The sequence below is a fragment of the Miniopterus natalensis genome, chromosome 11 (assembly GCF_054644295.1).
Source record: "Miniopterus natalensis isolate mMinNat1 chromosome 11, mMinNat1.hap1, whole genome shotgun sequence".
Classification (NCBI taxonomy): domain Eukaryota; kingdom Metazoa; phylum Chordata; class Mammalia; order Chiroptera; family Miniopteridae; genus Miniopterus; species Miniopterus natalensis.
Genome location: NC_142091.1, coordinates 20,300,761 through 20,314,693, shown reverse-complemented (window position 1 = coordinate 20,314,693; position 13,933 = coordinate 20,300,761). Strand labels below are relative to the sequence as shown.

General features: G+C 38.7%; 1 protein-coding gene and 1 pseudogene across 2 annotated transcripts in view; one reads left to right on the top strand and one right to left on the bottom strand.

Moving 5' to 3' along the window:
- The window catches only part of PGR (progesterone receptor), a 79,002-nt gene that overhangs the window by 41,691 nt on the left and 23,378 nt on the right, over positions 1-13,933 (bottom strand). For both annotated transcript variants that reach the window (XM_087822191.1, XM_087822192.1), the window contains exon 3: positions 9,193-9,309. In XM_087822191.1, the coding sequence (XP_087678317.1) occupies positions 9,193-9,309 (117 nt within the window). The remainder of the gene's footprint in view (positions 1-9,192; positions 9,310-13,933) is intronic.
- Positions 6,123-7,930, top strand: LOC107532333 (caprin-2-like; annotated as a pseudogene).

Genomic DNA, 13,933 nt, shown 5'->3' with positions numbered 1-13,933 from the left:
GCTGTGGGCGTCAATGCCAGGAACTGGGGGAGCAGTGTGACAAGTACTGTCTCTCATGGGTGCTGACTCAAAGGGACTGGGTAGAAAAGGAGATGCTCCTAAGAGGAGGGCTGTGAGAAATCTAAAGAGGTAGGTGGCATTAAAGGGACAGCAGATAATTTCAGTTTTTTTAGTAATTAAAGGCAGAGACTAAGCTTCTACTCTCCAAAAAAGGGATTTTTGAGTGTCCCAAGTTCAAGAATTTGGGGATACTTCAGAAAAGGAATTGAGGCTTTGTTGGCTTCAAGTATAAGAGGAGAAAAAAAAACAAACACAAAACTTTATTACATAACCCATACTCTGTAGCCCCAAAAGTTATTCTCTTTGACAAGAGAATTGGGGGTGAATCTAGGATGGAGGAGAAGGTAGGAGGGAAACTGGATTTCTAACATAACCTTTTACAATTTGAGGATATGGCTCTCTACCAAAATAAAATAAATAACAACCCTATAAAAATAGTCTGCAGCTTTAAAAAATGTCAGCAAACATAAGTATGCATTTAATCATTCCTTTATGTAGAAAGCTACTTATTTTCGAAAGAGTTCGTTATCTTTATAATAGTTTAGCATTTTTACCACAAATGCAAAACACAGAGTTGTATTCATTTCAGAAAAACTTTTTGTGAGTCATTACACAAAAATGTTTTTTGAAGGAAAAAAGTTAGAAGCGGAACACCTAAATTAGAAGATATATTACCATCTTTCAGGGTGTAACTATCTTTCCTGCTCAGTATTGTACAGCAATAAACAAAATGCAAAAGTTCACAGTGACCTGGTGAAGGTAAGGGAAGTGATTCATTAAAAACAAGAATCATATGCAACTAAGAGACCAACTAACTCAAACATAGTTCTTATATTAAGAAATAGCTGTTGAAGATGATTTAAAGCAACCTGCAAAATCCATGTTGTGACATCAAAAACACTGATATTTTGACCTCTGATATCCTACCATAATTTTTATTAAATCTTTTAAATGTGTTTTAGTGTTTTCTCCTGTTTCATCTTTTGTTACTCAAATGCTTTCTATATCAGAAATGAGAAATCTCAAGAAGGAGTGACAAACAGGAAGGGAGGAAAAAAGGAAGGGAGGGAATAGGGTGTGGGCTCCATTTTCAGTAGTGTGTAGGCAATTATTACTTCGGGGAAACTCTTCTAATTTTGGAAGTATCCAACCATGAGCAATCCTGATTATCATTCCAAAGAAGGCTCTCAGTCTCAGTAGACCACAAATATACCCCCCCACACCTTACTCTAGAAACCTAGTACAGGACTAGCAACTAGAATCTAATCCTATGAACTGAGTACCTTCTTCCTGGTTTACCAGAACTGCACCCTCCAGACCAGACTTTTGCAACTGACTCTCCCAGGCAGAATAATATCAGAACTATGACCTATCAGAGTGTGTTGCCAGCTTCTTTCTAATAAACCTCTGTGCAAATCTACATATGAAATAAATGCACCAAAATTATATTTCTCAGTTTGTGATGCTGACCACAAGATAACGCTAGGATTGAATCAATTTTTCTTTCATATAAGTCTGAAATAGAGTAAGGGCTTTTTTTTTTTTTTTTTAATCCCAGAATTATCCCCCAAAAGATACTACATTATATATTAGTTCTATGAACCACTATATTATGAAATTCTCTAAATTATTTTGAATGACAATATGTTGTTTAGACAAGACAAGTTAACCTGAAATAACTTCAATCAGTGGTAGTTTGTAAAGTTTGTACAAATTATCTGGAAAAAACAGAGGCAAAGCAATTTGATATATCCCTAATCATAGGGGTAAGAACTCATGGTTTTAAGTGTTAGATGCTATTATGAATAATCCGTTTAAGTATTACTTTAAAAAAGCAATTCAAAGAGTCAAGAAAAGCCAACAATTTTTAAAAAGTATAACTTAGGGAGAATTATTCTACCAGGTATCAAGATATATAAAACTATATTATTTCAGATAGTGTGGTAGTGTTGCAGGGAGGGGAAAAAACACTTTACAATGGAGGGAAAAAAACACTTTACTGCACAACCCATACTCTGTAGCCCCAAAAGTTACAGAGAATAGAGAATAGAGAAACCATGAATAGGAGCAAACACATATGGAAATTTGACATATAGCAGAGGTGGTATTACAGATCCCAGCGGAATTTGTAATTAATGTATTGTTAGAAAAATAATACAATTACTATTTATATTTTTAGTAAGGAAATGAAAAGAAATTAAGCATCACAACATGTAATGTAATTTGATAGTAGTGAATATGTCTCATTTACTTGTAAACAGACTTATGTTGGAGATAGAGACTATGAACATTTTACTTACATAGGAGTGCACTATCAAAAAATTTTAAGACCATTGTGCCAATAAATGTGTCATGGCAACTGGTTATCCATATGGAAAATAAAATAAAGTTATATTCCTGCCTCTCTAAATTCAAAAAACAAACAACAACACTTGTAGACAGGTTAAGGACATAAATGTGAAAAACAATCTTTTAAGGCTTTAAATGATTTTTAGTAGATTATCTGTATGATTTCAGGGTAGAAAAAGATATAAAGGGAAACTACTGACATTTGTGATTATATAAAAATTAGAAAAATACATCCTAAACAAGGTAAAAAGTCAAGACATAGACTACACGTAACTAACAAAGAATCAGCATGGAGTTTATAGTAAGTTGTATCAATCACAAGAAGGACAACCCAGTTAAAAATGGCCCATGGATAGGAACAGCCTATTCATGGAAGAGTAAATATAAATGACCAATAAATAAATGAAGCAATATTTGTTTTCTCCACTCACCAGGGACATACAAATTGAAGTAAAATTAGATACCACATTTATGACCATTAATTAGAAAAATTTAAAAGTCTGAAAATACCAAGTACAGCGAGGGTGCATGGGAATAAGAAATCTCATACATGGGAGGAAATAAACACTTTGGAGGTGACTTGGTGATTAGGTAACACTGAATAAAGTCGAAAATACGTAATATCTTAATGAACCAGAAATTCCCTTTCTAGATATAGAGCCTAAAGAACTTCTCAAACATATGCACAAAGATACAGGCACAAGAATGTACATTGCAGCACATTTTATAATTATGAAACATTAGAAATAAATGCCCATTAACACAAGAAAGAAAAGCACTATGGAATGTCCATAAAATCTATCACAGAGAAGTTAAAATGAAATTCTAGTTGCATGTATATATATGAATAAATTTGAAAAACATATATTAAGTGAAAAAAGTAACTTGAAAATATATAGTACAATACCATTTATATAAAGTTTGAAAATTCAAAATAATACTGTGTTACCTAAGGATTCATACACATGAGTTACAAGTATGAAGATACTGAACAATAATTCAGCAAAATTATTGGCGAAGAAGAAATGAATCTAATAGGCTCTGGAAAGAACATACCAGAAGCTTCAAAATATCTGTAATAAAATATAATAAATTTTTTAAAATATAAAAATGATCTGATGTTAAAAATTGAGTGATAGAGACATAGGTTTTATTTTTTTAAGTATTTTTGGTAGGCTTAATCTATTTCCTAATTAAATAATGCAGCAAGTTATTATATTATGAGGAATCTCAAGAATAGTACCTCTTACAGAACAAATATTAAAACTTTTATATTGTGTGAATGGGTATCTGGCTTAGCTTATATTTCCAATTGCAGTACTAAATATCAACTCAAAAAGTGCTGCCTATCAAACATCTTAGATAAAATGATGAACTCTACAGAATGATTAGCTGACTTAAAAAGTGGTTCTACTGCAGCAAAGACCCTGCTGCCAACGGTTTGTGAAATCAGTTTGAATAAAATTTTTCATAAAATGTGAGAGTAGAAATGCAATACTTTTAAATCAATAGATCTTTAAATTTGTGTTTAACTAAATTAATACATTAATATTTGACTGTTTCATCTACATCCCCAGAAGTTTATGTATTCATTTTGGCAAGAACACGTTTGTATCTTTTAATGGGAAAAAATGGGGGTTTTCCCTATGGTCCAACAGCTGGGGAAAGTCTTAGTTTACATGTTACCCCAATTTTAATTATTGACAGTGCTCATTTCATTCTCAGCTGTGTCCTGGTTGGGATGATTAATTTTATGGTCACCAGGCATAAAAGGTGGTTCACTGACTGAAGTAAATTATGCAAGGGTCAAAAATCCATGAGACTTTAGGAGAACTGGGCTTCAGGATGGCACCATGGAACCTTAGGAAACTGGTGCGAAAACAACAAAATTAAGGACAGTATGACTGGGCAGTGATAACTACCTGCTCATATTTCTGCCTATTTCCCATTCTAATCTCTGAGGCTGGGGCTGTTTAGTTCTGAATTAAACTCTGCCCTACAATGGAACCAGATAAGAAAGCTGAAGCCAATTAAAACAGCTTTGCACTAACGTGGTGCTGCTGGCGACCCTGCTCTGGTGTAACTTCAGTCCATACCCCTGATGACATCCTTCCCTTTCGGCCAAGTTCTAGCTCTCTTCTTCTTGCTACTGTATTTCTTACCGTCTGTCTTGCTGCTGGCCGGAACCCAAGTCTCTCCTCTAAATGAAACCCAATTTCTCAGTGACCCGGGGTTTCATCATTTTACTTTGCTCATTTTAATCACTTTTCCATTATAATAGTAAGACAATTAAAATGCATGCAGCCATGGAATGGAAGACTGCCTCAACGGTTACTACCCGTCCTCAAAACGCAAAACACTACTTTACACCACATGCCCTCTTCCTTCTCCAAACACTCTTTCTGTGTCCTGGAAGTGACTGCAGATGGACTTTACGTTCAAGAATGCACGGAAGGCGAGAGGGCCGAGTGTGCAGATCTCCCTGCTCCACATACGCCACCAGCCAGACCGGGAGCAGAGAGGAGGGAGCCACAGGAGACACAAGGGCCTGGTGGTGCCTGTCCACCTCCGCAGCTCTCCTGGCTTCCACTGGTTTTCGAAGCCACAGCAGCCTTGGTGGCCTGTGGAGTCTCAACTATTTCACTGGTGCAGCTCTCCTTTCTCCTTCTGGTTACCAGTCACCTTCAGGCCATTGAGAGGAGTGAAGAGAGAGGATATGAAGTGAGCCAATTCCCAAGTGGACCACATCAGCATGGGGAAAACCAGCGGGCCAGCAGCCCTTCGCAGTCTCCTCTCAGTTCCTCTGCCTCCCCTTCTCAAGTATATGTGACCTATGTTGATCATGGACTCACATGATTCCAACACAAAATTAGAAACACGGAGACAAAGAAGCTCAAACTGGAAGATTATAAGGATCGCCTGAAAAGTGGAGAGCAACTTAATCCAGACCAATTGGAAGCAGTAGAGAAATGTGAAGAAGTGGTACATAACCTAGAACTTTCTGAGGAGCTTCAGAAAACCTTTCAGGACTTAGCCAAAGTCTACTTAAAGCTCAGAAGATGGGGTGGAGAAGGGAGCACATGCTGCAACTTGAGGCTGAGAAGAGAACTTCACACCATACTTCAAGTTCAGTATATATTAGGGAACTTGGCACAGGAACGTGCTCAGAAAGACTTGAAAGAGGGCTGAAGTGGTGCAGCCCATCCGCCTTTAAAAGAACTTAAATACCTCACTAAATTTTCAAAACTGACCTGTCCCGAAAGGAGTCTGAGTGTTGCAGACCAGGTGGAGCAGTCATCCTTGTACTTTTAGGGCCTTTTGGAAGGTAGTGAGAAAGCAGTGGTAGGAATGAATGACACACAAACACACGAAAGATCCACTGTCTAAATTGCTGAACTCAGGCTATTTTTACTTTTCTTTCATTTTTAAAAATAATTTTTATTTTTATTGATTTCAGAGAGAGGAAGGGAGAGGAGGAGAGAGAGATAGAAAAGTCAATAATGAGTCATTGATTGGCTCCCTCCTGTACCTCCCATGCCCACTGGGGATGGAGCCTGCAACCCCAGCATGAGCCCTGACTGGGAATCTAACTGTGATCTCCTGGATCATAGGTCGATGCTCAACAGCTGAGCCACACCGGCTGGGTGAGGCTATATTGAAAGTATCCTAGTTCCAAAAATGCTCGGGGAAAAGAAGTATCACTGGAGAAAGAAATGCTAATAAAATCAGAGGAAAAAAAACAATTATTGAAGACTGAATCTGTCAGAATCAGAGTCTCCTATGGAACTTGCACAGAGATACAACCACAAGAGTTCCTTAACAGACACTGCATAAGAGAAGTAGATTATTCAAGCCAACAGGATAAAGAGCAATCTTGGGAAGCAGATTATGCTAGAAAACCAAATATCTCCAAGTACTGGGATATGCTTACTAAAGCAGACGGTGAGAAGAAACAGGAATCCTTCAAGTTCTGGGAATCTTCTGTTAAGCACCAGGAGCTAGCAAAGCCTGCAGTTTCCTTAGAACAGAGGAAACAAGAGATTGCAAAACTCAGGTCTCCTCTGCAGGAAGAGCAGCAGCAGGGTGTCTCCAAACCAAGCTAACTCCTACCTAGTGGAAGCAAGAAACACCTAAATCCAAAGCAGGATACATTCAAGGGGAACAGAAGAGGCTGGAGACACCAGAGCCTGGGTCAGTTCAGCTGCAGAAAAAACAGGATTCCACGAAGCAAACTGCAAAGTCTTGGACACCCTCTCTGCAGAGTGAACAGGACCTCAGCAAGTCATGGACCACTCTCAGGTGTGAAGAACAGGGTTCAGGACAGCCAGAGACTCCCAAATCCTGGGAAAACAATGTTGAAAATCAAAAACACCCTTTAATACCACAATCACAGATTTCTCCAAAGTCCCAGGGGGGGTGGGCCGGGTAGCTGCAGGAAGCCTCATACCAAATGACCAGCTCCTGCCCAGGAAGTTTAATGCAGAACCCAAAGTTGTGCCTAAAACTATGCATCAGCCTGCAGGTTCTTCCTCTACCCTTCCAAAGGATCCAATATCAAGGAAAAAAAAACTGCAGGATGTGATGACCCAGAGTCAAGTAACTTGTAACTTTATGCCAGAATCTACTCTGGACTTTGACAAACCTTCAAGTGCAATTCCATCGTCAGCCACCTTCAGCTACTCTGGGTAGCCGGTAGCATCTACAGAACAAAATCTATCCAGTCAAAGTGATTTTCTTCAAGAGCTACTACGGGCGGCTGCTTCTCCTGTTACTTGTAGCTCAAATGCTTGCTTGGTTACTACAGATCAGGCTTCTTCGGGATCTGAAACAGAGCTTATGACCTCAGAGAACCCTGAGGCAGTGGTTCCCCCAAGCGAGCAACCATCTTCACTGGTTCTCCAAGTCCTCCCATGTCAAAGGGCCCTGAACAGGGCTTCCAGTCACCTCCAGCAAGTAGTTCAGTAACTATTAACACAGCACCCTTTCAAGCCATGCACACAGTATTTAATGTTAATGCACCCCTCCCTCCATGGAAAGAACAAGAAATAAAAGAATCACCCTACTCACCTGGCTACAATCAAAGTTTTACTACAGCGAATACACAAACACTACTCCAGTGCCAACTGCCAGCTATACACATAGAACAAACTGTTTTTTCTCAAGAGACTGCAAGTTATCCTGATGGAACTATTCAAGCAAGCAATGGTAGCCTTGCTTTTTACCCAGCACAGATGAATGTATTTCCCAGACCCTCTCAAACATCTGTCAACAACAGAGGACCTGCTAGAGTATGTACTTGTGGTGGGAGATTACTAACCAATATGTATCAGTTTTGATACTTATAGAGGACCTACTTCAGTTTCCAATGGAAATTATAGCCAACTGCAATTCCAAGCTAGAGAGTATCCTGGAACACCTTATTCCCAAAGGGATAATTTCCAGCAGTGTTACCAAAGAGGAGGGACATCTGGTGGTCCTAGGGCAAATTCAATAGCAGAGTGGAGTGATTCATCTCAGGTGAGCAACCCAGAAGAAACAAAGCCTTCAACAATGGTGACTCTGGACAAGAAGACTCTTGTGGCATGATCCCTGAGGATGTGCCAGTGACAAATCCAGCAGCCACCATGCTGCGAGTACATGTCTATCCACTGCCTCAGCAGATGAGAGTTGCCTTCTCAGCAGCCAGAACCTCTAATCTCGCCCCTGGAACTTTAGACCAACCTATGTTTGATCTTCTGAACAACTTGAGAGAAACTTTTGATTTTCAGCTTTGTAGATCTATTTGTCCAGTGAATGGCATGTATTTTCTCATTTTTTACATGCTTAAGCTGGCAGTGAATGTGCCACGCTATAGGTTAACCCAATGAAGAATGCAGAGGTCTTGGTACCTGCCTATGCCATTTATAGTACTTCGCTGTTTTTAGGTAGTATATTGAATACATATTTAAATGGCTATAAATTTTGCAAATGTTTAAGAAAAAAATTTAACTACCACATCAAACTCAGGATTTTGGAAATATTATTGCTTAGGAAATAGATAAGTGAAATGAATACTATATTAATAAAAAAATAAAGTTTTCAGGAGTGACTCCCCTACCTGATAGTCTCTATTAACTCATCCCGCTTACCATTTTCCACAGTATTTATTATCCTTTGACTTATATATTTATTGCTGCCAGTGACAAATCCAGCAATTCTGGGCCCCTCTGCCCCAGAATTTAGGCTCCACAAGGGCAGGGATTTGGTCCATTTTGTTTGGTGCTAAACTCCAGAACTTAAAACAGTACCTGGTAAGTGTAAGGGCTCAACATACAGTTATATAAAAAGAATGGGGGAGGGACTGACGGCGAGTTAGAGAGATGGAGATTAATGTGTTGGACCAATTTACAGAATCTGGTTTTGGTATGGAAGGGACTTTAGTGCTCTCATTTTACAGATAAGGAGACTGATGCCCAGAATTGGTTGGCAACTTACTCAAGGCCACATAGGCAATGAGTACAGAGCCAAGACTCCAACTCATGTCACTTAATGAAAGGTTATACCATTAACATATACTTATAGGTAATACAGACAAATGGAGGTTTATTACTTCTCAAAACAGACCTTAACATGCTGGGAATCTGTAAAATTAATGGGATAGGATTGGTTGCTTCATTTAGACACCAATAATCAAGACAGAAAAAGCAAAGCAAGAACAAAGATGAATGAGCAAATCCGGATTTTCTGACCCACAGTTTTGTAGAGTAAATATCAATATGTTATTGATGAAAACATCAGCATTACCTCCAAGGACCATGCCGGCCTGACAGCACTTTCTAAGGCGACAGGCTGGGCAGTTTTTTCTGCGGATTTTATCGACGATGCAGTCATTTCTTCCAGCACATAAATAATTATGCTGTCCTAAAATATAAAAAGGTAAACATTATTTACAATAAGTAAAGACCAATGGGACTTTATGCAATCAGCAGGCGCGTGACTGTCTCAGCCAGCCTCTTGATGGCATAACTGGATGTTGGTGATGTTCCACACCTGCTCAGTACATTACCTGTGTCTTCAGGAGCCTCACTGAGGTGAACACAGCTTAGAAATCAATTTCAGTGCTCCTTTAAAAACCTTTTGTTCAAGATTTGTGTATCTTCTTAATGGTGTCAGTATCAGAATGCCCTTAAACCTTTCTGCCATTTCAAGCAGCTGATAAGCATTAGTTATATAAAATAGTCAAGTTCTAGTAAAACTGTTTTTTCCTAAAATCTAAACATTCAAGGAAACAGATATAGACTAAAGAATTAAAGAAGTCTCTAGACTAAACCTTGCATAAACCTATGTTTAATTCTATTGGAAAATCTTGGAACTAGCTCACTCTTAAAGGGTCTAATGATTGTGAGTAGCATGCAAAGAATGTGACTAATTGTACTGACTTTAGGTGACACAAGCCAGCCCCTTCTGGGGTTAACTGGTGGTCAGCTTGCTTTTGTAAAATGGCTTGCGTCATGCCAAGTGCCCAGAATCCATCCATCCATCCTTCCTTCCTTCCTCCTTCCTTCCTCCCTCCCTCCCTCCCTCCCTCCCTCCCTCCCTCCTTCCTTCCTTCCATCATCTATGTTTCTACCTACCTACCTACCTATCATCTATTGACCTATCTATCTACCTATCTATCATCATCTATCATCAGTCATCTAGACCTTATACCGGTTTCTCACAAGAGAATAGAAAACAGGAAACAAGATTCTCCATCCTACACAAAGAACAAACTTAAGGCAACAGTGCTCATGGGTGTAATTGTTGTTTGAAAGGGTGCTGTCCTATTTTCTACTCCTAGATCACAAATATCCAGGAAAAAATCCTGAAATACTGACAGCTGGAATATTGCAAATGTGTCTCATTTCTACTTCTTAAATGACTTTTAACAGTACCTCCTCCTTCAGTGTCTCAGTGAAAGAGTGACCCTTTACCAGGGCTCTCAGTTTAAGTACTTGAAACCATTCCTTCCTGCCTTCAAATCTTCCCCATCAGTTTCCTCCTTTCTTTTCTAAAGTCTTTCCCTCCCAATGATGTCCTACTTTCTCCTCAAGTTGCTCCATTCCAAAACCTCGAGCAGTGAGACAGGTGTGTGTGTGGGGGGGGGGGGGGGGGTCCGTCTCATTCTAAATTCTCACTGTCTCCATCCCTCTCTGTCATCTAAGTCATTGAAAAACTCACCTTCATTTGCACTCTCTAATTACCCAACCTTCTTTACTCCTCAGCATGCTGTAGTTTGGGTTATAAAGTAACTAAATGTCATCAAAGATTTCTTTATTCCTAAGTACTGTGGATTCTTTCTTGACATTCTGTATAATTTACCACTGGCAAGTTCTCCCTACCTGCCCCTCTGCTTTGTTTTTGAGAGCAGAACTCTTATGATTCCAACAGTGCCTTTTTTATTGATTTTTTTTTCAAGAGAGAGACAGAGAGGAGCATTGATGTGAGAGAGAAACATCGATCAGTTGCCTACCGAATGTGCCCCACCTGGGAATTGAACACGCAACCTGGGTATGTGCCCTGACCAGGAATCAAACCCACCACCTTTTGGTGTATGGGATGACACTCCAACCAACTAAACCACACTGGCCAGGGCCAACAGTCCCGGGCCAACAGTCCCTTTAAGTTCCCTTTGCCAATCCCTTTTCCTTTCCCTTCTTTATATGTTGTATTCCACTGTGCACACTATGTGGGTAACTTCATCATCTTCTCATGGCTCCAAAATCTCATCCTGAGCTCTAATCTCCCAACCATCTCTCTGTAAGTAGCTCAAATTCAGTGTGAGTGTGTGTGTGTGTGTGTGTGTGTGTGTGTGTGTGTGTATATATATATAAAATGTAGCAATTATCTGGTTAAATTTTTATTTAATAAATTATTAGAGAAATTTTGTAACAAATTAATGAAATTCAAAACAGAAAATTATCTACAATCTCATTACCATGCTACTATTTTCATTTTCATGTTTCTTTCCAATCTGTCTATACAGACCTAGAGAGTACACAATATCTAATATCTATTTGTTAATATTTGCTAAGTAAATATATATATAGTTTTATAAAATCCCATTTATTCAACAAGGATTTATTGTTTATCAAATACACCCCAACACTGTTTCTTAACTAATCCCTTTTATTCCACTTAATTGAAATACCATTTTAATTGCTGATACTGTATGCTGAACAGCAGTTACTGAAGTCAGACTGCTTGTTCAAAGTTCAGATGTGCAGCTTACTATCCAGGAGATAGTAACAATAATAGCAACAGACAATTATTAAGCACTTACTATGTTTTACGCACTGTTACAAGCTACTTGCATATACTAACTCATTTAATCATCACAGAAACCTTGGAAAGTATTATAGTCCCATTTTATCGAGAGTTAGCTGAGGCGCTGATAAGTTAAGGAACATACTTCAGGTCACACAACTAGAAATTTTAGCTTAATTAACCCCTAGAGTATAGGAAGTTAAGAGTATGAAGCAATATTGCTTAAGTTCAAATGTCAACCCCACTGTTTATTAGCTGGTTGACCTTTTCTTTCCCTTTTGCTAAGTAAAATAAAGATAATATTAGTACCTAGGGTTGCATCAAAGGATTAAATGAGCTCATGTAAGAGCTCAGAACAGTCTGGCACACAGCAAGTACTTCATAAATGTCTACTATAATTATGACTATCATTTTATCTCTAAATCCCAAATATAGTTAGATCTGTCCTAGATGTAACCAAAGAATTCTATACCTAGTCAAGCTATTCAGTTTTAAAGGCAACTGAATGACATTTTCAAATATGCAGAAAATCAGAAAATAAGATCCTGATATATTCTTCCTGCAGCGGTTCCTACAGATGTAACTTAGCCAACAAAGATGAGTACAATAGAGAATGTATGAGGGAGAAAGTCTGGTGTGAAAGAACTGAAAATGAGTTCTATATAAATTTAAACACATACAGATGCTCTTTGACTTACAATGGGGTTATGTCCCAGTAATCCCTCTGTAAGTTGACAATATAGTTAAATTGAAAATACATTTAACCTACCTAACACAAAGTGTAGCCTAGCCTACCTTGAACACGTTCAAAACACTTACATTGGCCTATAGTTGGGCAAAATCATCTAACACAAAGCATATTTTATAATAAACTGTTGAATATTTCATGTAATTGATTATGTAGATTGCTTTCACACCAGTGTAAAGTAGAAAAATAATACCTAGGATTTAAATCTCACGAGGGGCTGGGATTTGTAACCTCAGGCCCACTGGGAGAAAGAGGCAAGAACTGAACTTCCCATAAAATGGGGAATCTCAAAAGGTTGTCTTATCCATGGAAATAGCACTAAGAACACATCACCAAGATATGCCAATGAAGCTAGGAATCTGCCTAAAACTTTGGATGGGGAAAAGTCATCCAGGACTGAAAAAAACCAAAAATTTGGGCATTTATGAGGGTAAATTTTCATTATTAAATGGTATATTAATATGCACCAAAGAATGAATACTGTCCTAGGACCATTGAAATTCCCAGGGTTCTGGGAGGAGCATATGCAAAACTCATGTGTAAAGACAGGTATGCATATATGAAGAAAAAAAAAATGTGTAAAGAAAATTCACAGAAGCAGTGTTCTTAATAGCCCCAAACTGAAAACAACCCAAGTAATGATCTATAGCATAATGTACAGTTTTGTTAATTCAATGCATTATTACACAGCAATGAGAATAAATGTCTCACTCATGCAAAACTGAGGATGAATCCCTGTGTAAAATAAGTAGCCATAGAAAAATACTGTGCGGTTCCATTAAAATAAAGTTCCCAAACAGTTAAAACCATCTACGATGTTAGAATTAGAAGTTGGGACGGTAGTTACTTTTGGGGAGCCATTGGAAGGGGTGCTTCTGGGAAGCTACTAATGTTTTAAATTTTGTGACCTGGGTGATGGTAGTAACATGGTTTCATTTACTTAGTGATAATTCATTAAGCTCTACTTTTAATTTCAGCAGGTTTCTGAGAATATTTGTGCGAATAAAAAGTTTCCATCTTTTTGTTTTAAAATGGTTCCACCCAAGAGGACAGCCTAGAGGGCACTGCAGTCCAACAGAGGTCCTCTGGGTAGGGCTGACCACTGGAAGTCCAGAGGCTGAGGGCCAGAGTCAGAAATGTCCAGAGAGAAGACAGGCACCACCCGCATTACAGGATTGCAGTTCGAGCTCCCCAGTGAAATATCCCCAAGAATCCCACCAAACTATTTTGCTGGAGAGTCAGCTGTGATTATCCATAAAACACAGAGAATTCCAGTGACAGTCATATATGTACCTGCCTTGTATAACCTGTCCCCTTCCCTTTAAACCCTCTTCCTATGCCATCATTCTGAGCAGCTGCTAGTGGGTCTTAGGAGTCTGAGTGGGATACACAGAGAGGAAGGTGATCTTGTGTTTTTTTCCTTCCCTGAAGGCTTCTGGCCCCAAGCAGTACTGAACTGGGGCAAAGGAGAAACCCAAATTAGGTGAGAGT